The sequence below is a fragment of the Oncorhynchus nerka genome, linkage group LG9b (genome assembly GCF_034236695.1).
Source record: "Oncorhynchus nerka isolate Pitt River linkage group LG9b, Oner_Uvic_2.0, whole genome shotgun sequence".
Taxonomy (NCBI): Eukaryota; Metazoa; Chordata; class Actinopteri; order Salmoniformes; family Salmonidae; genus Oncorhynchus; species Oncorhynchus nerka.
Genome location: NC_088424.1, coordinates 1,025,410 through 1,051,059, shown reverse-complemented (window position 1 = coordinate 1,051,059; position 25,650 = coordinate 1,025,410). Strand labels below are relative to the sequence as shown.

The window sequence follows — 25,650 nt, the reverse complement described above, 5'->3', positions numbered from 1 at the left end:
ACTAGTTGGAAACTGTCATCCTGAGCGCCAACTTCTCCCAAATGCTGACCTGACTTCACCTATTAAAGGACCTTGATAACAGAATTTCAGTTTAAATATATCAAAACATTATTTATAAAAAGCAATATATTTGGTTTTCATTTACAATCATGATAGAGGTACTTTTAGTTTATGGTTGACGCAGCTTGTTGGCCATTAGCCAATCGGCATTTCTCAACAAGCTCAAAGCACATGAGTGCATCCAACTGGTAATTACCACTTCCCACTTGGTTATGATCACAGCATTTTGTTATGTAGCTGCTGGTAAATATCGATTTGGAAATTAACTGCAAAAATGCTAATATTTGTACCATAGACTAGCATTTGTCGAACAAATGCTAAAAAACAAATGGTCAGGTAAACAAAACCAAAACATGGATTGATGTCATTCCTTGCCCATAGACTGCTTACAGGGTAAGGAAACCAATGTCATTTTATAATTTGGGTGAAAGATCCCTTTAAGGTGACTTACTGGTATGTCAATAGTTACTTTAGAGTAATTTGGTTGAAATAACATTTAAAACCAGCCAATTTTATACATGAATGGAAAAATGAATACTTATTTTTGCAGATTATGTTAACTGTAACATAATCAAGTCAACTGTGAAGGCAATTTTTGCTGATAACAGAGCACAAACACAGCACCGACACCAAATGTAAAGAATCTAGAGTTTTAGTTTAAAAGCCAGCGTCTAATGATTAAATCCCGTATGGGCCCAAAAATGTCAAAACGACAACACCACTGTTCAAATGTACAGCAATAGCAATTTATTAGGTGTAAATGAACAGTGATTTATCATTGTACACATACAGGGAGTAAATATATAGCTCAATGCACAGATAGTTAGTGAAGGTAAGGCCCTGGATGAAGTGTAAAATCTGCTTAAGAATCAAGAAGTATAATTTGCCTCTTTCCCCTCGCATGGATTTCTCATCTACTCAGTCTTCCAAACACCGTAGGACTAACAAAACACATGTTAAGTACAAATACAAAAGGGGGTTTGGTCTCTTAAATAAATTCATAGCGGGGGGGGTTCTCAGTCATCTAAGAAGTCATCTTCCAGGTTAATGTCTGTGGTGTCCAGGTTAATGTCCGTGGTGTCGATGTCGTCCAGCTCCAAGTTGTCCAGGTCATCTTCAAGTTCGTCCAGGGCCTGGGGGAAATAACACAGCGTGAAATAACACACCTGGCCCAGTTGAGGATGCCTGGTCATTCTTTAAAAGTAACTTCCTCACCATTTTAGATAAGCATGCTCCGTTCAAAAATGCAGAACTAAGAACAGATATAGCCCTTGGTTCACCCCAGACCTGGGACACTGAAGTCCATGGAGAACAAGAGCACCTCCTCCCAGCTGCCCACTGCACTGAGGCTCGGTAACACGGTCACCACCGATAAATCCATGATTATCGAAAACTTCAACAAGCATTTCTCAACGGCTGACCATGCCTTCGTCCTGGCTACTCCAACCTCGGCCAACAGCCCCCCCCCCCGCGCTACTCGCCCAAGCCTCTCCAGGTTCTCCTTTACCCAAATCCAGATAGCAGATGTTCTGAAAGAGCTGGAAAACCTGGACCCGTACAAATCAGCTGGGCTTGACAATCTGGACCCTCTATTTCTGAAACTATCCGCCGCCATTGTCACAACCCCTATTACCAGCCTGTTCAACCTCTCTTTCATATAGTCATGGATTGGAAAGCTGCCGCAGTCATCCCCCTCTTCAAAGGGGGAGACACCCTGGACCCAAACTGTTACAGACCGATATCCATCCTGCCCTGCCTTTCTAAGGTCTTCGAAAGCCAAGTCAACAAACCCACCGTACCTTCTCCGCTGTGCAATTTGGTTTCCTCCTTCACTCACACCGCCAAACTTACCCTAGTAAAACTGACTATCCTACTGATCCTTGACTTCGGCGATGTCATCTACAAAATAGCTTCTAACACTCTACTCAGCAAACTGGATGCAGTTTATCACAGTCCTATCCGTTTTGTTACTAAAGCACCTTATACCACCCACCACTGCGACCTGTATGCTCTAGTCGGCTGGCCCTCGCTAAATATTCGTCGCCAGACCCACTGGCTCCAGGTCATCTACAAGTCCATGCTAGGTAAAGCTCCGCCTTATCTCAGTTCACTGGTCATGATGGCAACACCCACCCGTAGCACGCGCTCCAGCAGGTGTATCTCACTGATCATCCCTAAAGCCAACACCTCATTTGGCCGCCTTTTGTTCCAGTTCTCTGCTGCCTGTGACTGGAACGAATTGCAAAATCGCTGAAGTTGGAGACTTATCTCCCTCACCAACTTCAAACATCTGCTATCTGAGCAGCTAACCAATCGCTGCAGCTGTACATAGTCTATCGGCAAATAGCCCACCCAATTTTACCTACCTCATCCCCATACTGTTTATATTTATTTACCTTTCTACTCTTTTGCATACCAATCTCTACCTGTACATGACCATCTGATCATTTATCACTCCAGTGTTAATCTGCAAAATTTTAATTATTCACCTACCTCCTCATGCCTTATGCACACAATGTATATAGACTTTTTTTTCCTACTGTGTTATTGACTTGTTAATTGTTTACTCCATGTGTAACTCTCTGTTGTCTGTTCACACTGCTATGCTTTATCTTGGCCAGGTCGCAGTTGCAAATGAGATCTTGTTCTCAACTAGCCTACCTGGTTAAATAAAGTAAAAAATAAATAAAAATAACACAGCAACGGTACTGAATACTGCAACGGGTTACATTCATACATCTCCCATTCTTCTCGCTGGGTACAGTGCATTACTTGTCCAGAGCCTGCCCTACTGTCTTTCTAGGGAGACCGTTGCCTACCTTGTTCTTCAGTGCCTCAGATGAACCAGGGCTCGCCTCCTCTTCCTCTTCAGCTGCAGCCTCTGGCTCCGAGGGGATCGCGGGGGGCGTCAAGACGGATGCCAGAGCTCCAGCAGCCAACGTGTTCTCCTCCCTGCAGTCTTCACCCTGTTGACAGACACACAGGCATGAGCAGGACGCTGTCTCGGGCATGCCCATCAATCCAGCCAACACATGAGGCCATTTCTAGATTTGAAACTCGACTCTTCCAGGCCTATGATGGAAAAAACACGTAGTCTGTGTAGATCTAAATAAAAGTCCTTTGATCAAGTTGGCTATTACTTTAACCTGTTGCTTCTACTCGGGACGCTTGCGTCCCAACTAGAGCTCTGGAAATGCAAATGCGCTACGCTAAATGCTAATAGTATTAGTTAAAACTCAAAAGTTCATTAAAATACACATGCAGGGTATCGAATTAAAGCTACACTCGTTGTGAATCCAGGCAACAAGTCAGATTTTTAAAATGCTTTTCGGCGAAAGCATGAGAAGCTATTATCTGATAGCATGCAACACCCCAAAAGACCCACAGGGGACGTAAACAAAATAATTAGCATTTCGGCGTTACACAAACCGCACAATAAAATAGAAAACATTCATTACCTTTCACCATCTTCTTTGTTGGCACTCCTAGATGTCCCATAAACACTATTTGGGTCTTTATTTCGATTAAATCGGTCCATATAAAGCCTAGATATCGTTATGTAGACTGTGTGATAAACGAAAAAAACATCGTTTCAAAACGTAACGTCATTTTTTTAAATTCAAAAAGTCGACGATAAACTTTCACAAAACACTTCGAAATACGTTTGTAATGCAACTTTAGGTATTAGTAAACGTTAATAAGCGATAAAATTCATCAGGAGGCGATGTAAAGATCATTAGCTGTCCGTCTGGAAAAATGTCCGGCTAGAAACTCAACGAAAATATCCGGTCCTAGACCGGAGGAGATACGGTGTCCTGCATGTGTTTGACCAAGAAAAAACTCAAAGGGAAATGACAAGACTCTAGACACCGTGTGGAAGCTGTAGGTACTGCAATCTCAGTCAATTAATTGTGGTTCACCTTTATCAATGGGTTCAAGTAGCGCATGGATATATTTTCCCATTTTCAGTGATCAGTTTTTCCTGTGCTTTTCGATGTAAATGCCGTTCTGGTAAAGCCACAGCAGTGATTTAACCAGTTTTTTTAAACGTCTGAGTGTTTTCTATCCACACAGACTAAGCAAATGCATATACTATATTCCTGGCATGAGTAGCAGGGCGCTGAAATGTTGCGCGATTTTTAACAGAATGTTCAAAAAAGTAGAGGGTCGACTTAAGAGGTTAACTGTATAGTGAAGGTCTCAGAAGCAGACTTACTGGTACCAGTGTGGCAAGTGAGAGGGGAACTCCTTTGGGCTCGTAGCCCGTGGCATCCTCTAGTATATTACGTTCTTCATTGGGCTGGAGAAAAGAGGCAAGATATGGATAATGTGAGTAAATAAGTAGAAAGACCGCAATGGGAGCGATAGGAATTACTACGTATTCAAGTTGGACTCCTGTGCAGCAAATACACATCCATAGCTAGCTTTCAGTTTAGAGATTTGCAAGCCAGATATTTTCATTTCATTTCTAGTCCCACATCGAACCCCCACTACTCACTGTGACCAGAGGGTAGTCAGTGGCTGGCCGGGAGTTGCCCAGGCAGGTCTCCCGGAGGAACTGCTCGGCCACAAACGACTCCTTCAGACCGGGGAACAGGTTCTCATACTCGGTGGGGTCGGCCAGCGACTCGGCCGCCTTCTGGTTGACCTTGGCCAGGCTCTCCCTCCACAGCTTGACCACCCTGGACACCTGGCTGGGCAGGTAGGTGCGGGCCAGGAAGGCTGCCTCGGGCAGCCGGTTGGTCCGGATCAGCAGCTCCAGACAGTGGTCCAGTCTGGGGGAAAACAGACAGGAGACTTGAGACCAGTATCAGAGAGAGGTCCAAATCACTGCTACTGATCACATGCTCCATCAAAGATCAAACATACAGGAGTAGTTTCGTGTAGGATTCCAATACCTCATTGTAACGCTACTGAATTTAGGAAAGCTGGATATGGCATCGTTGTGTACCCCCTCTACCCTCCCTTGTACTCACTTCCCCTGCAGGAAATAAGTCATGAAGGCCACGTTGTTCTTGCCGTCCCGCTCAGCGCCCTCGGCCAGCTTGCCCACCATGGCAGCGTTGCCCGAGGCTGTGGCGAGCAGCAGCAGGCCGCCGTAGTCCTGGGCATGATGGAGGCACTCCTGGGCCAGGCTAAACTGGCACTTACTGATGGCCAGCTCTGCCAGCTGCTTCCACTTCTGCTCCGACTGCCACCAGAGAAAAAGGAAACGGTTCTAATGTTATATATATATATATGTGTGTGTCGGTTAGACTAATATTGTATGGAGTTGGTTCCAAGCTAAAACAATCATACAGTTCAGCACTGTTTAGTGCAGAAGGACAGTTAATACATTTAACGATATGATTGAGTACACAATCGACTCAGATCTAAATCAGATGTTGACTGAATAGATTTAACTGAGCAGATACTACTCTTCGGTATTGAAGAACTCATTCGTGAACGACTGACATGTATGATGGCGCTATGCACGCAGTACACAATCGGTTATCAACGTCGGGCAAGTCTAAAGGAGGGGTGTGTTTTTTCCCCCATAAATAACTGGTGTGCTGCTTCCAGTGTGAAGGAAATCTCAAGATATTGCTCACCTGATATAGAACTAGGGCTGTGATAATCAGAAAACGCCGTCAGCCGGTGATTGTCAAGCAAATAACGGCCGGTCTCACGGTAATTGACCCATTAATTAACACATTTAGCATCTCTTGGCTTCCTACGAGCCACTGATGCAGACCTTTTGAAACATCTTCATTTTTAGAAAGTCTAAATCCATGTAATATAGCCTACACCTTCACAATATATCTTATTTTAGACAGGTCTAAAGAAACATGGTAGGAAAAAAATGTAGTCTATTTCAGAATAACAGAATCGCATACTCAGATGTCCTTATGTTAGGTCCTGATCTGGTTATGCCATATGGCGGTAGGCTACTCTAGTTCACTTAGCAGACAACATTTCCCTTAGAATTCCGTGGCATTATTTTATAGCATGAATACAATTGAGCAAACCTGAATAACATAGAAAGGGATATTTTCTCCAGACAATGGAGTGCACACATGCCGCTATTCTGTGTTGAGCGGTTAAATAAGTCCTCCTTATATGCTTCATTGAGAGTTATTAATGGAACTTTAGTTGTTCTACAAACGTTGGGCTCTGTTCTGATTTTTAATGCATTGTGAGGTTGCATGATGCAACTCTAATAATGATTAGGAAAAAAGTCACTTGAAAAGGAACAATGCCTCAACTTTCCCGGGGGAATCCCCTTTGTGTGGCCGTAATGCACTCGTCTTCTGCAGCCAGTGGCTGTTGTGCCCTTGGGCTAAATATAATCATTATAAAACAACCCAAAAGCATGTAATGCTTTTATTATAAAAAGGTGCATTTTTATGGTGAAAATGATCATCCCCAAACTTGATACTCACACACTGCTGATGTTTGCCAGTTAGGCTCTACACCTTGTACAGCGGATTAATGTGCTTCATTTTAAGACGTTATTTGGCCACTTTAGTTGTGATACAAACCGTATCAAAACATATAGGCCTATGGGCTAGGTTACATGAGGTGTGCGACTATGATTAAAATAAGTTGTAATTTTTTTTTTTTTCAAAGGCATTGTTTTTTTTTATGCTGGGTATCATTCACAAGTGATAATGTATAATTCACAAGTGGTAGGATAATATTGTCACATCAGATTATTCTTGATTTAATTCTTGTCTTTACATATATACTAAATAATGTGTATGAAATTTGTTTGGATTTAGAATGGACCATTATCATGCACCTGTCTCAAAATGGGAAGGGGGAAAATTACATGGCATCTATGCACTTAAAGCGAATGGAGGACACTTTTCCCGTGGTTCATTTTCATGCCAGCCAGGTAGGCTATACTCCTGTTGTAAAGAGAAGCAATGTGCTTAATATTAGGAAGGTTGAGAAATAAATACAGTAGGCCTAGCCTATAGAAAACTGACAATTTTAAGAGGCCATCACACCGTTTTCTCACAATTGCATAACCTATAGAACATGAGCTCTCGAAGTGTTTGATTAGATTTTCCATCACATTGGCACTGACGTCAGAGTGATTAGAGGGACAATAGAGTGCTGAGTACCAGGCAGTTATCAAGTTTGGTATTCTACTAATGACCAGCAGCAGCATCAGAGCTTGGAAAAGCCTAATTACCGTGACTAAACGGTCACGTGGAATTTGACAGCCTTCGTGAATCGTGACCGCCGGTAATACAGTCTCCTCAACAGCCCTATATAGATTACCTCATGGTAAGCTGCAGACCTTTATCGACCAAGAGAGTTCTCATCCATAATCATCACGGCTATCTACATCCCTCCACTGGTGTAGATGAAGGAGACAGGTTATTGAGTGTGTGCCATTGAGGGTGAATGGGCAAGACAAAAGATTGAAGTGCGTTTGAACGGGGCATGGTAGTAGGTGCCGGGCTCACCAGTTTGTGTCAAGAACTGCAACGCTGCTGGGTTTTTCACGCTTAACAGCTTCCCGTGTATATCAAGAATGGTCCACCACCCAAAATGACATCCAGCCAAGTTGACACAACTGAAGCATTGGAGTCAACAAGGGCCAGCATCCCTGTGGAACACTTTCAACACCTTGTAGAGTCCATGCCCTGACAAATTGAGGCTGTTCTGGAGGACAAAAGGGGGGGGAGATTCTGTACATGAAGTGTATACAAACACACACAACCACTCATCATTTGCTGCTGCTACTCTGTTCTTTATTTTACTCTTATTATTATCTATCCTGATGCCTAGTCACTTTACCCTGTCTTCGTGTACATATCTACCTCAAATACCTTATTATTATCTATCCTGATGACTAGTCACTTTACCCTGCCTTCGTGTACATATCTACCTCAAATACCTTATTATTATCTATCCTGATGACTAGTCACTTTACCCTGCCTTCGTGTACATATCTACCTCAAATACCTCGTCCCTCTGCACATTGACCTGGTGCTCCCCGTATATAGCTCCACATTGACCTGGTGCTCCCCGTATATAGCTCCACATTGACCTGGTGCTCCCCGTATATAGCTCCACATTGACCTGGTGCTCCCCGTATATAGCTCCACATTGACCTGGTGCTCCCCGTATATAGCTCCACATTGACCTGGTGCTCCCCGTATATAGCTCCACATTGACCTGGTGCTCCCCGTATATAGCTCCACATTGACCTGGTGCTCCCCGTATATAGCTCCACATTGACCTGGTGCTCCACCCTGGTGCTATATAGCTCCACATTGACCTGGTGCTCCCGTATATAGCTCCACATTGACCTGGTGCTCCCCGTATATAGCTCCACATTGACCTGGTGCTCCCCGTATATAGCTCCACATTGACCTGGTGCTCCCCGTATATAGCTCCACATTGACCTGGTGCTCCCCGTATATAGCTCCACATTGACCTGGTGCTCCCTGTTTATAGCTCCATTCTTGGTTATTTTATTCCTTGTGTTATTATTTTATTTGTATTTTTTACTCTGCATCATTGGGAAGCAAAATACCAGCATTTCTACAGCAGTTGTATTCGTTGCATGTGACAAATACATTTGAGTTACAGTCTTTGAACTCTCTTGTAGTGTGTGTGAAGTGGTCTCTCCAAAGTCTAGTGTACTGAAGATCTCACCTCTGCCTCCACAGCCAGCTGATAGGCGATCTTCAACTCCCCAAGCTGCAGGGCCAGCTCAAACCTGTGCTCCGAGTCTGACGACACGGCCAGAGCCTGCTGCTTGAAGCCCTGGACGACCAAAAATAACATGTCAGTAAACATAACATTTCACACAAACACAGTCAGGTCTCACAACAGTAAAACAGCAGCCACACAAAACGCAGCTTGACCCGTGTTGAAGATGAAGAGCTCAGAATTATATATCGTCAAAAATAATATCCCGATATGTAACTATAAATGTTTCTCCCAATTACTAATCATTGACATTATATCCAAAAAGTCACATTTCGTAACCCAATACATCCCATAATAAGCACCGAGCTCTTGACATAGCAGTGCAGGTTTATCGTAACAACATGTGAGGATTTTACATTGTGTGGTAGTCGTCTTCAAAGTTGTTTCAGTGGATCGCAAAAAAAGCTCAAATTAGCATAACAAGCTGAACCAAATGTAAGAGGCTTTGAGAATAAAAAGCCTGGCATACAGTCAGTGCTTCAGGGATACGCTTGTTTATGTAAGGAACCTTCTAAAAAGACCAGGAATTTCAGATTAATATGAGAAACGTATACTAAAATATATATATTTTAAAATACTACATGTCTCAAAATCGATATCCATCTTAACTCTATTTTGTTTTATGTCCTGCAGATTTGAGAAGAAAGATGACGAGTTCAACGGGAAAGTGAGCCTTGCACAAAATCCAGTCTAGCTGACGCAATGTAATTTTCCTGATTTCATTACCCCCCCCTCTGGCCTCCATCAATTTAGTCACCCTAATTCTGGCCATCCTACAAGGATAAAAACTCTACTTTTAGACATGAGGTTTGGACCATAGGTTTTCTTAAGAGGGTTATATACACAATTAACATTATTTTACCCTTTGGTCAAAAGATGCATTTTGAATTGGACACCCTATAACATTCCATAGTCTAGCTAGAATCTACTCACTCCCCCCAGCGCCCCCATAGAGTTAAAGTACCCCATTCTACACACCTCATTTCCTTCATTAACAGGAAGTTCCTGGTTCTGACCTGTTTCTCCAGGAAGTGGGCCACACGGGTCCTCTGTTCCTTGGGGATGGTGGGCAACACTTTGTCGGCCATGCCAAAGTCCCTGCGCATCACAGCTGTCTGGTACTCCAGCACAGACACCAGCAGGGAGTAGCTGACGATGTTCAGCTCTTTGTCGCCCAGGTACAGGCGGTCGTCCTTGGGGATGTAGCCCAGCAGGTACATGGTTCTACGGATGGAGTAGATCGATAACGTGTTATTGGAATTAAAAAGGAAAACACACTTTGAGATGGAGTTTTAGGGATGGTTTCCCAGACACAGATGAAGCCTAGTTCTAAACTAAAAAGCATGCTCAATGGAGGAAGATATTTTTAGTATGGTACTAGGCTTAATCTTTGTCTGGAAAACGACCTCAATGTATTTTTTTAAAGTAAATTAGGCTGTATGTAGGGGGTTACCCCCCCCATTGTTGTAGGATAAATACGATGTCAATGTAGCCGAAGCACGTTGCTAGACAGAAGCGAGGTGGACCTGCTTATGAAGTACATATAGAGGCTTCGAGAAGCCCTCTGACAATAGCAGTGCCATTCTCCTACAGGGGCACGAAAAGGTGTGAAAGCTCTCTGAACATGTGATCTTTAAACTCTAAGCCACCTAATACAGGGATGGGCAACTGGTGGCACCCTCTTGGAAGGCCCTCTGAACTTGAATTTTTATATAATGGGTGGGCTTTCAAAACACAAAATGTCTTGACGGACTCAAATGTTATGCCCTATAGAGGACACTCTAGTGGGGATTTTTGGTTTAACATGAAGATAACATTGGCTGACTTAACAAACAGCTAGTCTAATCCTTCTCCAAAAAGCAACGTTTGAATATTGAGATGATTGTTTCTGGTTTTACATCCCCAACATTGGTGCTTTACACCCCAAAAAAACAGGGTCGGACCCAAATCAACAGTAGTATTGAGCTTCACTTACTCCAGCCTATTAATCCTGGGTAGTATTCACTAGGAACCAAATGAAACAAATGGGCCAAAACGGGTAGGACCTACCCAAACACTTGTTTTCTTTTTCAGTTGCAAAATATTGCTACGCTGTGCACTAATAAATATACAACCCTGGTACGCAGTACCTGTCCAGGTGAGCGATGGTGACAATCTCTCCCCCCACAAAGTAGTTGAGTCTGTTGACAGAGCTGGTGTAGATGAAGCAGTCTCCCACCCACAGACCTGTCTTCACCACTTCCTGGATCTCCCCCTGGACCTAGAGGATCAAGACACAAAATGGCAGATTGGGGGTAGAGGGCAGATGGTGAGTGTTCACTGGTGCCCTGTTGTCTAGGGCCCTCTACTGGATGGCTATAGGCATTGTGCTTTGTCTTCAGTCGAAACCATAAGCCTCTCTTGTAGAGTTGCAGAGTCTACCTGCTAGGTCAGTGCAGGTACAAGGTAATATCGAGTATTAGCCTGTTACACACACCTCAAAGGCGTCTTCGATGCCGTCCTCCGTCACTCCCTCGTTGTTCTCTTGGGAGGCGGCTACTTTCTCGGACAGGTAGCGCAGGATGAAGAAGGACTCCTCTGTGGCTATACACACCAACTCCCCTGAGTCTGACCAGAAGATCTACAAACCCGAGAGAGAGAGAGAGAGAGAAGTGTTATTTCATGCTTCACTTACAGTCCTGATTTCATGACGATAATGCAAATTGTGTCATATGACCATTTCTGCCAATATGGTACTGGGTGGAAAAACAAACATTGACCAAAACAAACATTTGTACATGCTAGGGCAGTCTCGCACCCATCTATATTCTGATCAAGATGCCCTTTCCTCGACAGCAGTACTCACATGTTTGGGCTGGATCTCAATGCGGCGGACCAGCTCTGTGTTCTCCCAGTCATAGAAGGCCAGACCGTTCACCGACCTGACGCCCAGCAAGAAGCCTCCATAGATACCTGCACACACACACAGTTAGTCCCTCAGTTAAGCTATCTGGACATGTCGAATAACATTTTTGTTTTCTGTTGCAAAACTTTTTAAAACATTTTCTGTTGCCTGCCAGGTTCCATCAAAAATGCCATCATCTTCTTATGCAGTATATTTTTTCACACTACAAACTACCTGCAACTGATCTCTTCCACTTACCTTCAGCCCCAAAGTCTGGCTTGAAAGACTTCTTCTCTTTGAAGTTCTTGAAGATTTTGACCACACTGTTGCTTTCTCTAATGGCATACCTGCGACAAGGCAGACCAAGCACATTAACCACTGACAGACAGTAACCATCCATAACAAAGAGTGTGTGTGTGTGTGTTGGACTCACTCAGAGGAGTCATGTGCCCAGACAAACTCCTGGGCTGAGCCGAAGCTCTTGTTCCTCAGTGCCATGGCAGTGTAGATGATGTACTCTCCGTCTCCACACACCACAACAAACCTGACAACACATTTGGATTAAAGAGAGGCTCCACAAAATAATCCAGATTTTCAACAGATGAAGTGTTTGGATAAATATGAATATCATATTTCCCCAAACATTTGAAAACAACTTACTTGCCTTTAAAATGTGTGGCACACAAAGACTAACATGGAGTTGTTGTGCAAGACGTTTAATTAGGTTCACCGAATAGCTGACGTCGGACTGACCTTCCGTTGGGGTTGTGCTGAATGGTCTGGGGGTAGATCTCACAGCTGCCCATGTCTTTGACGGCCAGCGCCAGCCTCTCTCCGTCCTTGATCTCTGTGTCGCCCATGGCCTTCAGGTTGGCCTGCTGCACCTCTGAGTGCTTGGCCCAGATGATCTTCCCATTGGTGTCCATGGACATGGCTGGCTCCTCACGCCCCAGCTACAGCACGCAGGAGAGGTGGAGGAGAGGATGGACTGAGTAAAGTACCGTGGCTTTCAGAGATGTCACCAAGTAGTTGTTTCAACATAGAAGGGTACTTTGAAAAAGGGCATGTGCGCAACGTGTACAAACTGAAATTCTATCAAACTCTATTGTGAAATAGCTGTGGGTTCCTCAGTTTTGAATCTTATGCACAAATACACTATATATATATATATATATATACACAAAAGTATGTGGATGCCCCTTCAAATTAGTGGATTCGGCTTTGTCAGCCACACCCGTTGCCGACAGGTGTATAAAATTAAGCACACAAAATTAAGACATGCAATCTCCATAGAGAAAACATTGGCAGTAGAATGGCCCGTAATGAGGAGCTCAGTGACTTTCAATGTGGCACCGTCATAGGATGCCAACAAGTCAGTTTTTCACATTTCTGCCCTGCTAGAGCTGCCCCGGTCAACTGGACGTGCTGTTATTGTGAATTGGAAATGTCTAGGAGCAACAATGACTCAGCCGCGAAGTGATAGGCCACACAAGCTCACAGAACGGAACCACCGAGTGCAGAAGCGTGTAGTGCGTACTAATCATCTGTCCTGGGTTGCAACACTCAATACCTACTTCCAAACTGCCTCTGGAAACAACGTCAGCACAAGACCCATTTGTCGGGAGCTTCATGAAATGGGTTTCCATGGTCGAGCAGCCTAAGACCACCATGTGGAATGCCAAGCGTCGGCTAGAGTGGTGTAATGCTTGCAGCCATTGGACTCAGTGGAAACGATGAATCACGCTTCACCATCTGGCAGTCCGAAGGACGGAGCTGGGTTTGACGGATGCCAAGAGAACACGACATGTCCGAATGCATAGTGCAAACTGTAAAGTTTGGTGGAGGAGGGATGGGGCTGATTTTCATGGTTCGAACTAAGCCCCTTAGTTCCAGTGAAGGGAAATCTTAACGCTACAGCATACAATGACATTCTAGACAATTCTGTGCTTCCAACTTTGTGGCAACAGTTTGGGGAAGGCCCTTTCCCGATTCAGCGTGACAATGTCCTGATCTGATCTCAACCCCTTCGAACACCTTTGGGATGAATTGGAACGCCGACTGCTAGTGGAGGCTGTTATAGCAGCAGGGGGGCAACTCCATATTAATGCCCATGATTTTGGAATGAGATGTTTGACTAGCAGGTCCACATACTTTTGGTCATGTAGTGTATATGGCCATATTCCACACCTTGATGATGATGCTGCCTTCGTCGTAACCCAGGGCCACGTTGTTGGAGCCTCGCAGGCCACACACACACCACACGCGCTCCATGCCGTAGTTCAGCGTGCTCTCCAGACGGTACGTACTCGAGTGCCAGATGCGCACAGTGCCTATGGAACCAGAGAAACGATTGGTTTCTTTCAGAACTGTGATTGTGTGCTTTTTATATATAAAAACATGCGTACATTGTACAGAGTAGAGTTAATACTAGAGGTCGACCGATTAATCGGAATGGCCGATTAATTAGGGCCGATTTCAAGTTTTCATAACAATCGGAAATCAGTATTTTTGGACACCGATTTGGCCGATTTTAAAATATTTTTTAACACCTTTATTTAATCTTTATTTAACTAGGCAAGTCAGTTAAGAACACATTCTTATTTTCAATGACTGCCTAGGAACGGTGGGTTAACTGCCTCGTTCAGGGGCAGAACGACAGATTTTTACCTTGTCAGCTCGGGGGATTCAATCTTGCAACCTTACAGTTAACTAGTCCAACGCTCTAACCACCTGATTACATTGCACTCCACGAGCAGCCTGCCTGTTACGCGAATGCAGTAAGCCAAGGTAAGTTGCTAGCTAGCACGTAAACTTCTTATAAAAATAAAAAAATCTATCAATCATAATCACTAGTTAAACTAGTAATATCATCAACCATGTGTAGTTATCTAGCGTGTCCTGCGTTGCATATAATCGATGCGGTGCGTATCGTTGCTCCAATGTGTACCTAACCATAAACATCAATGCCTTTCTTAAAATCAATACACAGAAGTATATATTTTTAAACCTGCATATTTTAGCTAAAAGAAATCCAGGTTAGCAGGCAATATTAAACAGGTGTAATTGTGTCACTTCTCTTGCGTTCATTGCACGCAGAATCTGTGTATATGCAACAGTTTGGGCAGCCTAATTTGCCAGAATTTTACATAATTATGACATAACATTGAAGGTTGTGCAATGTAACAGGAATATTTAGACTTATGGATGCCACCCGTTAGATAAAATATGGAACGGTTCCGTATTTCACTGAAAGAATAAACGTCTTGTTTTCGAGATAGTTTCCGAGATGATAGTTTCCGGATTCGGACATATTAATGACCTAAGGCTCATATTTCTGTGTGTTATCATGTTATAACTAAGTCTATGATTTGATAGAGCAGTCTGACTGAGCAATGGTAGGCAGCAGCAGGCTAGTAAGCATTCATTCAAACAGCACTTTCGTGCATTTGTCAGCAGCTGTTTATGACTTCAAGCCTATCAACTCCCGAGATTAGGTTGGTGTAACCGATGTAAAATGGCTAGCTAGTTAGCGGGGTGCGCGCTAATAGCGTTTCAAACGTCACTTGCTCTGAGACTTGGAGTGGTTGTTCCCCTTGCTCTGCATGGGTAATGCTGCTTCAAGGGTGGCTGTTGTCGTTGTGTTCCTGGTTCGAGACCAGGTATGAGCGAGGAGAGGGACGGAAGCTATACTGTTACACTGGCAATACTAAAGTGCCTATAAGAACATCCAATAGTCAAAGGTTAATGAAATACAAATGGTATAGAGAGAAATAGTCCTAATTCCTATAATAACTACAACTTCTTACCTGGGAATATTGAAGACTCATGTTAAAAGGAACCACCAGCTTTCATATGTTCTCATGTTCTGAGCAAGGAACTTAAACGTGAGCTTTCTTACATGGCAAATATTGCACTTTTACTTTCTTCTCCAACACTTTGTTTTTGCATTATTTAAACCAAATTTAACATGTTTCATTATTTATTTGAGGCTAAATTGATTTTATTGATGTATTATGTTAAAATAAGTGTTCATTCAGTATTGTTGTAATTGTCATTATTAAATAAAGAACTTTAAAAACGACCGATTGATCGGTATATGCTTTTTTTGGTCCTGCAATAATTGGTATCGGCATTGAAAAATCATAATCGGGCGACCTCTAGTTAATACATAGCCGTTCGTCGGCTCACCACAAACAGAACAAGTATCGACAAAGGATCAGAATCTAATAAGAGTGTATTTACTCACCGTCCTCTGAGCCTGTGATGATGATGGGCAGCTCTGGGTGAAAGCTGACACACGACACATTCTGGGCGTGTCCCTCCAGGGTCTGCACACACGTCTTGTTCTGAAGAGACACAGGACAGGAGTGTGAGACATTTGCCTGGACCAATACAGTATCATCAACTGAACGACTTGATTAGTGTAGTGTTAGCTAGCTACATAGTTGTCTTTGCTGTCTTCGTATCCAAGATAATTGTGTAGTTTAGAGTGTGTAGTCTTAGAGCGATTATCTTAATTTACCGAGGTTAGCTAGCCAGCTATTTGTCGTCCTTAACGTAGGAGTCACTCCTAGCTAGCCAACAGCTAGCCAACGTCTACTGAATAGAACTTTCGCATTCCGGTCGCATTCCGCTTCGCTCCACAGGTAGTATCACATTTTCATTTCATTTCATTACAGTCCCAACGGTGTGATTTGTTTGATCGTAGCTAGCTACATAGCTAGCTACATAGCCGTCTTTGTTTCAAAGATAATTGTGTAGTCTAGAGCGATTTTCTAGGTTAGCTAGCCAGCTATTGTCGTTCTTTTAACGCAACGTAACGTAATCAACACTGCTAGCTAGCCAGCTAGCCCCGAATAGCAGCATTGTAGAAACTTTACACTCAACGGAACGACTTGATTAGTGTAGTGTCAACAACGCAGCCACTGCCAGCTAGCCTACAAAGTCAACAACGCAGCCACTGCCAGCTAGCCTACCTCAGCAGTACTGTATCATTTTAATCATTTTAGTCAATTAGATTCTTGCTACGTAAGCTTAACTTTCTGAACATTCGAGACGTGTAGTCCACTTGTCATTCCAATCTCCTTTGCATTAGCGTAGCCTCTTCTCTAGCCTGTCAACTATGTGTCTGTCTATCCCTGTTCTCTCCTCTCTGCACAGACCATACAAACGCTCCACACCGCGTGGCGCGGCCACCCTAATCTGGTGGTCCCAGCGCGCACGACCCACGTGGAGTTCCAGGTCTCCGGTAGCCTCTGGAACTGCCGATCTGCGGCCAACAAGGCAGAGTTCATCTCAGCCTATGCCTCCCTCCAGTCCCTCGACTTCTTGGCACTGACGGAAACATGGATCACCACAGACAACACTGCTACTCCTACTGCTCTCTCTTCGTCTGCCCACGTGTTCTCGCACACCCCGAGAGCTTCTGGTCAGCGGGGTGGTGGCACCGGGATCCTCATCTCTCCCAAGTGGTCATTCTCTCTTTCTCCTCTTACCCATCTGTCTATCGCCTCCTTTGAATTCCATGCTGTCACAGTTACCAGCCCTTTCAAGCTTAACATCCTTATCATTTATCGCCCTCCAGGTTCCCTCAGAGAGTTCATCAATGAGCTTGATGCCTTGATAAGCTCCTTTCCTGAGGACGGCTCACCTCTCACAGTTCTGGGCGACTTGTCTACCTTTGACTCATTCCTCTCTGCCTCCTTCTTTCCACTCCTCTCCTCTTTTGACCTCACCCTCTCAACTTCCCCCCCTACTCACAAGGCAGGCAATACGCTCGACCTCATCTTTACTAGATGCTGTTCTTCCACTAACCTCATTGCAACTCCCCTCCAAGTCTCCGACCACTACCTTGTATCCTTTTCCCTCTCGCTCTCATCCAACACTTCCCACACTGCCCCTACTCGGATGGTATCGCGCCGTCCCAACCTTCGCTCTCTCTCCCCCGCTACTCTCTCCTCTTCCATCCTATCATCTCTTCCCTCTGCTCAAACCTTCTCCAACCTATCTCCTGATTCTGCCTCCTCAACCCTCCTCTCCTCCCTTTCTGCATCCTTTGACTCTCTATGTCCCCTATCCTCCAGGACCGCTCGGTCCTCCCCTCCCGCTCCGTGGCTCGACGACTCATTGCGAGCTCACAGAACAGGGCTCCGGGCAGCCGAGCGGAAATGGAGGAAAACTCGCCTCCCTGCGGACCTGGCATCCTTTCACTCCCTCCTCTCTACATTTTCCTCCTCTGTCTCTGCTGCTAAAGCCACTTTCTACCACTCTAAATTCCAAGCATCTGCCTCTAACCCTAGGAAGCTCTTTGCCACCTTCTCCTCCCTCCTGAATCCTCCTCCCCCTCCTCCCTCTCTGCAGATGACTTCGTCAACCATTTTGAAAAGGTCGACGACATCCGATCCTCGTTTGCTAAGTCAAACGACACCGCTGGTTCTGCTCACACTGCCCTACCCTGTGCTCTGACCTCTTTCTCCCCTCTCTCTCCAGATGACATCTCGCGTCTTGTGACGGCCGGCCGCCCAACAACCTGCCCGCTTGACCCTATCCCCTCCTCTTCTCCAGACCATTTCCGGTGACCTTCTCCCTTACCTCACCTCGCTCATCAACTCATCCCTGACCGCTGGCTACGTCCCTCCCGTCTTCAAGAGAGCGAGAGTTGCACCCCTTCTGAAAAAACCTACACTCGATCCCTCCGATGTCAACAACTACAGACCAGTATCCCTTCTTTCTTTTCTCTCCAAAACTCTTGAACGTGCCGTCCTTGGCCAGCTCTCCCGCTATCTCTCTCAGAATGACCTTCTTGATCCAAATCAGTCAGGTTTCAAGACTAGTCATTCAACTGAGACTGCTCTTCTCTGTATCACGGAGGCACTCCGCACTGCTAAAGCTAACTCTCTCTCCTCTGCTCTCATCCTTCTAGACCTATCGGCTGCCTTCGATACTGTGAACCATCAGATCCTCCTCTCCACCCTCTCCGAGTTGGGCATCTCCGGCGCGGCCCATGCTTGGATTGCGTCCTACCTGACAGGTCGCTCCTACCAGGTGGCGTGGCGAGAATCTGTCTCCTCACCACGCGCTCTCACCACTGGTGTCCCCAGGGCTCTGTTCTAGGCCCTCTCCTATTCTCGCTATACACCAAGTCACTTGGCTCTGTCATAACCTCACATGGTCTCTCCTATCATTGCTATGCAGACAACACACAATTAATCTTCTCCTTTCCCCCCTCTGATGACCAGGTGGCGAATCGCATCTCTGCATGTCTGGCAGACATATCAGTGTGGATGACGGATCACCACCTCAAGCTGAACCTCGGCAAGACGGAGCTGCTCTTCCTCCCGGGAAGGACTGCCCGTTCCATGATCTCGCCATCACGGTTGACAACTCCATCGTGTCCTCCTCCCAGAGCGCTAAGAACCTTGGCGTGATCCTGGACAACACCCTGTCATTCTCAACTAACATCAAGGCGGTGGCCCGTTCCTGTAGGTTCATGCTCTACAACATCCGCAGAGTACGACCCTGCCTCACACAGGAAGCGGCGCAGGTCCTAATCCAGGCACTTGTCATCTCCCGTCTGGATTACTGCAACTCGCTGTTGGCTGGGCTCCCTGCCTGTGCCATTAAACCCCTACAACTCATCCAGAACGCCGCAGCCCGTCTGGTGTTCAACCTTCCCAAGTTCTCTCACGTCACCCCGCTCCTCCGCTCTCTCCACTGGCTTCCAGTTGAAGCTCGCATCCGCTACAAGACCATGGTGCTTGCCTACGGAGCTGTGAGGGGAACGGCACCTCAGTACCTCCAGGCTCTGATCAGGCCCTACACCCAAACAAGGGCACTGCGTTCATCCACCTCTGGCCTGCTCGCCTCCCTACCACTGAGGAAGTACAGTTCCCGCTCAGCCCAGTCAAAACTGTTCGCTGCTCTGGCCCCCAATGGTGGAACAAACTCCCTCACGACGCCAGGACAGCGGAGTCAATCACCACCTTCCGGAGACACCTGAAACCCCACCTCTTTAAGGAATACCTAGGATAGGATAAAGTAATCCTTCTCACCCCCCCTTAAAAGACCTAGATGCACTATTGTAAAGTGGCTGTTCCACTGGATGTCATAAGGTGAAAGCACCAATTTGTAAGTCGCTCTGGATAAGAGCGTCTGCTAAATGACTTAAATGTAAATGTAAAGACCAGAAAACCCATCTGCTGAACAGGTTACCAGCTTTCTCAAGCTAAAAGTGCTTGTTTCATTCCTCAGCCGTCTTACCTGGTAGTCCCAGATCTTGACCAGGCGGTCATCAGCTCCTGATATAAGGTAGGGCTTGTCCCCTCCACTGTAGTAGTCAATGCAGTTGACACCTTTCTCATGGCCCTCAAGGGTGAAGTTAGGAGCAGAGGAGCCTAGCTGCCAAACCTGGGATAGGGCAGAGGATGAGTTAGTCAAATAAATACACTCACACTATTCAAACATCTACACTAGGTTCTTGTAAGCACACACATGACTTGTGTGGTAAAGTCAACACACACACACAGTGTCTGGTTTTACCTTGATGGTTCTGTCCAGAGAAGCGCTGGCAAATTGGTTGTTGTCTTTAGGGTTGATGACGATCTGCATGACGTAGTGGGTGTGGCCCTCGAACACCTGGCTGCAAGACCACTTCTTCTCCCAGTCCCACAGCTTAATCAGCATGTCGTCTGGACACACACACACACACACGATGGAACAATTAGTTAATATAATACTTGTGTGATAGATAATCAGTTTATGTATTTGACCCATATGTATAAAATGATGCAAGTCATTAAAGACAAGTTACTGATTGTGTACCACTGCTTGTGAGGATGTAGGGCTGGGTGGGATGCACGGCAATACAACGGATGTAGTCAGAGTGGGCTTCAAACATGTGAACCCTCTCCAGGGTGTTGTAGTTGAACACGCGGATCTGCATGTCATCCTACACAGAGAAGGGAGGAAAGACATATTATGACCCTGCAAATACAGTAAGCGTGTAGTCTCCATGGGAAGATAAACCATCAAAAGTTCTCATTAGCTAGATGCTTGTCCTGAATTTAAAGCATCACTCACAGCTCCTGTTATGACCCAGTTCTTCCTGGCTACAAACTTTGATGCTCTCACTGGAAGGTCACACACTTCAAAGGTCTTCACCAAGGTCTGAAAAGGATATATTTACAAATTGTACATTCTCATTAATTGCATACAAGTTTAGCTTAGAGCTGTTCATCTCCATTGTGCAAATATTCAACATCAACCTGTTTGTGTGTGTACCTGTGTTTCATGGTTCCAGACGCAGACACTACCATTGTACAGGCTGGCCAGCATCCACGGCTCGGTCGGGTGGAGGTCCACACTCTTCACCCGGTCTGACCGGGCTGTCAGCTTCCGCTTGATGTCCAGCCTGAGAGGCTTTGAGACAGATGTCAAGTCAATCCAAATAAACAGACAGGGCAGTGCACAACGTACTCATCTGATTGCAGACAGCTAGCTAGCTTGCCAGCTAACGTTTGCTAAAAGTGATAAGGTTAGCTTATAAAAACACGACCAATTCATAATCCTTCATGACCACATCCAAAAAACCGTCAACACTGACAGCAAAATATCTATCAAGGTACCGTACCATCTAAATAAAACGATTTTACATGCAAAACGTAGAAATAACTAGTTAGCTAACTGCTCACGCGAAGTATAGTGACATGGAGCTAGTTAGCAAAGAAGACGAGCATCCTTGCCACGGATAGACGTAACTAACACAACTAACGTTAGCTAGTTAGCATTATCCTTGCTGAATGATCTAGCTAGCTGACGAGTGCTTAGCTTTTATCATCCCAATAAATAATAATGAATCGGACTAGCTAGGTCGGTAAATGCTAAGATACCTAATGTTAGCTAGCTACAGAGGACTAGCTTGTTTTCTAGTTAGCTAACATGGCTGGCCTATCACAATCGACACCGGCTTTACTGAAATAAACTGGTTACATGCAATTCAGACTACACATCTTTAAACAACGAATGCACACTTGTCTCACCATGTTTTATCAGTGGGTTGTCTCTTTTTATGTGAATGAATTATGAATAGTTCCAGTCGGTGTTGCGTTTTCTGTGGACGGACTGTCGAGTGACGTGGAACTTTCTGAAACGGTGTGCGATGGGAAACGATGACGTGCCATTTTGGAGGTTCATTTTGGGTCATTTTGGAGCGTGGCACTTTTCTCCCATTTTTCCACGGTGTCCTGAGCTGCACTGCTGTCTGCAGTTTAGCTATAACTTTTTTAAAGTATTATTTCAAACATAGCATATACTGTACAAATTGTGCATATTAAGAACTGCAGTTTACAAGCATGTTCAGACAGTGTTATTTTCAGGGCAAAATGAATCACTATGATGGCCCAAATTGTTAATTCATCTTTGTAAAGCTGGTGTAGTCCAGGGCCTACTACCTACCGGTTTATGTTCCTATATGGTTTGGGAGGCGTCTCTGTGTATCATCACCTAATGGCCATAGGCGGATTGTCATTGATGAGGTAGTCGTTTCTCAAAGTTATTTTATGCCAGCTGGGACCAGCAAACTATGGTCCCTCTTGTGTCACGGACCAGCAAGTTATGGTTTTCCTCAATGGAGGACACTCACATTAAAATAGCACTGTAAAACTGACTCCATTAGTGTAAGTTAACTATCTCAGCGACAGGAACGCCACATCGCACGGACTGGCACCGGTCAATGAACCAGGGTTGAGAAACCCTGGGCTATACAACTGAGTGACTAAACAATGATCAGCCAGAGGGAAATTGAGCAATAACGTGGGTTCCCATGGTCAACGTTGAGAAGTCATAGGCTAACGTATGACTATTTCATTTGTATGAAAAGACTAACAACGTATTAGTTAAGGAAGATTTGCCCAACAAAAAATTAAATATAGTACCAATAGGCTTAGAAGAGTGAACAATATACAATGCTTTATTCAGGTTTGCTTGTGAGTTTGAAACCGTTATGACAAGTTTAAATGGTAACAGCAGGAGTTTACTATATTGACACAAGGTATGAAAAAGTGGATGAATCCAGCAACTGATATCCAGATATTGTCTTTCTATTCTTTTCTCTTGAACACCTGCCTGCAGACTTTGTCCTCACACGTCAGTTCCTGTGAATTCAGAGAGAACAAATCTGATGTCAGATCTCAGTCTGAGGTTAGATATCAAGTTTGGGATTAGGAGCTTGGGGTGCCATATTCCTCGCCTTATCTCATTCCCTTTGAAGAAACAGGTTAGTCCTGGTCGATCAGTGCAAATTAAGGAAAGGACCATTGATATGCTACCAGAGATGATAGAGAAAATGAGACATTTCATAGGCTCCTTTTTTCTGGTTGGTAAACATGGAGAATGAACTAAGTAGACCTGCTATCACATTGGTGCATATGGAGGAGCCACCCCTTAAGTAGACTGGAACTGTAAACAAAAAAAATAAAAAGAGTTTCTTGTTAAAAGGCCTTTTTGGGTCAATTTTATAATCCGCCGTCTTTGATGCTACCTAGGAATGTCATTCTCCTGTCTGTAAAATAACTTTCACATTTATATTCTGCAGGTGGCGATATCTCTATGCTGTTCATCAGCTCATGAGGAAGGTGCAACGTTTAAAGAACATTGAGATACAGTAGAAGTATAGGACTGTCTGATGTGCAGCACTAACATGTTCTCTGTCTTGCAAAGTAAGGACTCATTTCAGGCCCACATTCATATTTCTACCTGCAATGTTAAGGATGGAGATACTACACTGCTATTTCTTTATTACGACACTATAACATATCACCAACATGATCAATTAAGTAAATAATGTTAACCCACCAGGTACAGTTTGTCTCCTTCGATCCAGTGCTTCCACCCACGGTTGTCCTTTTCCCCTTCTGGATACACACTAGTTTGTCCCCCTCCCACACCACAAGAGCCTGTTAAGGTACAGTCAAAATTGATATGAATTGACAATGTATGGCTATAAAGGAAACCACATTTGTGACACAAAAGTGAAAATGCTATTATCCAAGATCTAAGGACAGAAAAAAAGAAGCAAACGGTAAAGTAGAAAAATATCAAACGGAGGAGGTAGATGAGGAAGAGATGGACCGATCTGTTCAAATAGTTTAAAGCTACATCCTTCTTTTCCTCCTTATTTGAAGTAATCGTTCATGTGACTGGACTTTTTATTGTAATAAATCATTGCTTACACCTAGCTAATCACGTGCGATCAGTAGTGATTACATGTACATCCCAAAAAGTGAGCAAGAAGGATGCGTTGTAACAGTATTCGAACACAGCCCACGTGTCCAACCTTGACCACCCTGTTGTCCAGTCCTTTTGTGTGCTCCACAAACTCCACCCCCACAGTGAACATCAGCTCATAGTTCCTGAAGGTGCTCAGCGTCTTGACTTCCAACTTGTCTCCATCCTGGATAATCACTTTGGTCTGGGCCAGCTGCACTGCTATTTTGCGTGTGGCAAAGTCAATGTCTGTGGTAAAAAAAAAAAAATAGTAAAATATGTAAAAGCTTGAAAAAAGTTGTAAGGATCAAAACACACGTAACATTTGAGTAATAGAGATGTAACTGGAAATAATACGCATGTTTATAACATCAAAGCTGTCTAAAAGGACAATAGCAATACTTGAGTTGAACCTTTTAGCTCTATGCAAAATATACAATCAAAGCAGAATACCGGCATGAAATGTTGCACCACTATACATGTTACATATTGCACCTCAGAATACGGTGGTCCCCATGTGAATCTCTCAGTTAACACTGCTGAAAAGTACTATCTAAATCTATTGTACAATAGACCTGCACATTATACAGTTACAATATATTGGCAGTGGTAGTGCACACTGCACAGGCACTTGTACATCCCCTTTTCTTGTCACCCTTCTCTACAGATGGATGGAAAAATATGATATATTCCATCGTGGTAATCCATAGAGATAATGAAGAAAGATCTTACTCAGTGCTTTCATGTAATCCTCAAAGTTCTCACTGCTCTCCAACTCCCATTTGCCATTGAAGTCTACAGGCATGTTGGTTCTGTGGGCTGGTGAACTTTGGGCTGGATCAGAATGGGAAGGTACACGGTGTCCCAGCCTCTTTATATAACAGCCAAGGCAGAGGGCAGAGTACTATTGATAAAGTAGTTGAGTGCTATGGCTGTAGGGGTGACAGGAGGGGTGATGGGATGGGAAGAGCGGTCATAGAAGAGGCCTATCGGGAGATACAGTAGGTAGTGCCAATTCACACACACACACACACACACACACACACACACAGGCAGAATGAGACTCATCGACTGAGACTGCATAGTTTAAAGTTAGATTATTATTTTTGGTGTCTTGCATATATTCTGCTCAAAAGACTATTTAACTTTGAGCATGCAGGTTGAGTAAGTTCAACATGTGCAAATCCAGTATCTGCTAATAGAAAACAGAAGGGGGACATACTTGTGAACATAAGCAAGCATTTAGAGTTAAACAGGTTCTCACGCACAAAATGCGTATCAGCCAATTAAAATGTTTGATTTACTTGCACATACTGTAAATTGTAGCTGGTCCCATCAGATGAAGTGATTACATATTGGCACAGCTTTTTCAGCCAATTAAAATTGTAGATGTAGTCCTAATTAACATACCTGTCACACTGCACTTTCTGATCATCAAAGCAACTAGGCCAGGGATCATCAACTAGATTCAGCCACAGGTCGATTTTTTCCTGAGAGGATAGTAAGGGGACCAGAACATAATTACAAAAGAATTGTAGACTGAAAATGAACAGCAAGAAGCCCAAACAGATATGTATGACTAAAACATCATTTCAAACCTTTACTTACATTTATATATGATCACATATCTCTTTATTATGAGTGGGAACAGATTTTAAAAATCACTTGGAGCTGATATGCTGGTGCTGTTACAGTCTTTTTTTTTATGTGCAACCATAATTTTTTTTTAAAAA

General features: G+C 44.3%; 2 protein-coding genes across 2 annotated transcripts; both read right to left on the bottom strand.

The window, feature by feature from the left end:
- Nucleotides 1-784: 784 nt before the first annotated feature.
- On the bottom strand, nucleotides 785-21,802 carry LOC115114242 (coatomer subunit beta'-like). The gene is made up of 21 exons (XM_029642325.2): nucleotides 21,694-21,802; nucleotides 20,936-21,073; nucleotides 20,735-20,821; nucleotides 20,477-20,603; nucleotides 20,195-20,343; nucleotides 19,916-20,062; nucleotides 15,903-16,002; nucleotides 13,844-13,986; nucleotides 12,410-12,609; nucleotides 12,090-12,200; nucleotides 11,915-12,003; nucleotides 11,618-11,724; nucleotides 11,249-11,392; nucleotides 10,902-11,032; nucleotides 9,789-9,996; nucleotides 8,716-8,826; nucleotides 5,037-5,251; nucleotides 4,559-4,835; nucleotides 4,277-4,360; nucleotides 2,880-3,026; nucleotides 785-1,193 (listed from the first exon to the last, which is right to left on the bottom strand). Exons 1-21 carry the CDS (start codon nucleotides 21,694-21,696, stop codon nucleotides 1,077-1,079), a joined length of 2,835 nt encoding a protein of 944 aa, XP_029498185.1. The 5' UTR covers nucleotides 21,697-21,802; the 3' UTR covers nucleotides 785-1,076.
- A 797-nt stretch (nucleotides 21,803-22,599) lies between these two features.
- Nucleotides 22,600-24,789, bottom strand: LOC115113908 (retinol-binding protein 2). Its single transcript, XM_029641851.2, is given in 5 exon segments — nucleotides 22,600-22,806; nucleotides 23,507-23,565; nucleotides 23,568-23,607; nucleotides 23,988-24,166; nucleotides 24,650-24,789. Coding segments are annotated over 5 exon segments (405 nt in total). The 5' UTR covers nucleotides 24,723-24,789; the 3' UTR covers nucleotides 22,600-22,752.
- Nucleotides 24,790-25,650: the final 861 nt, after the last annotated feature.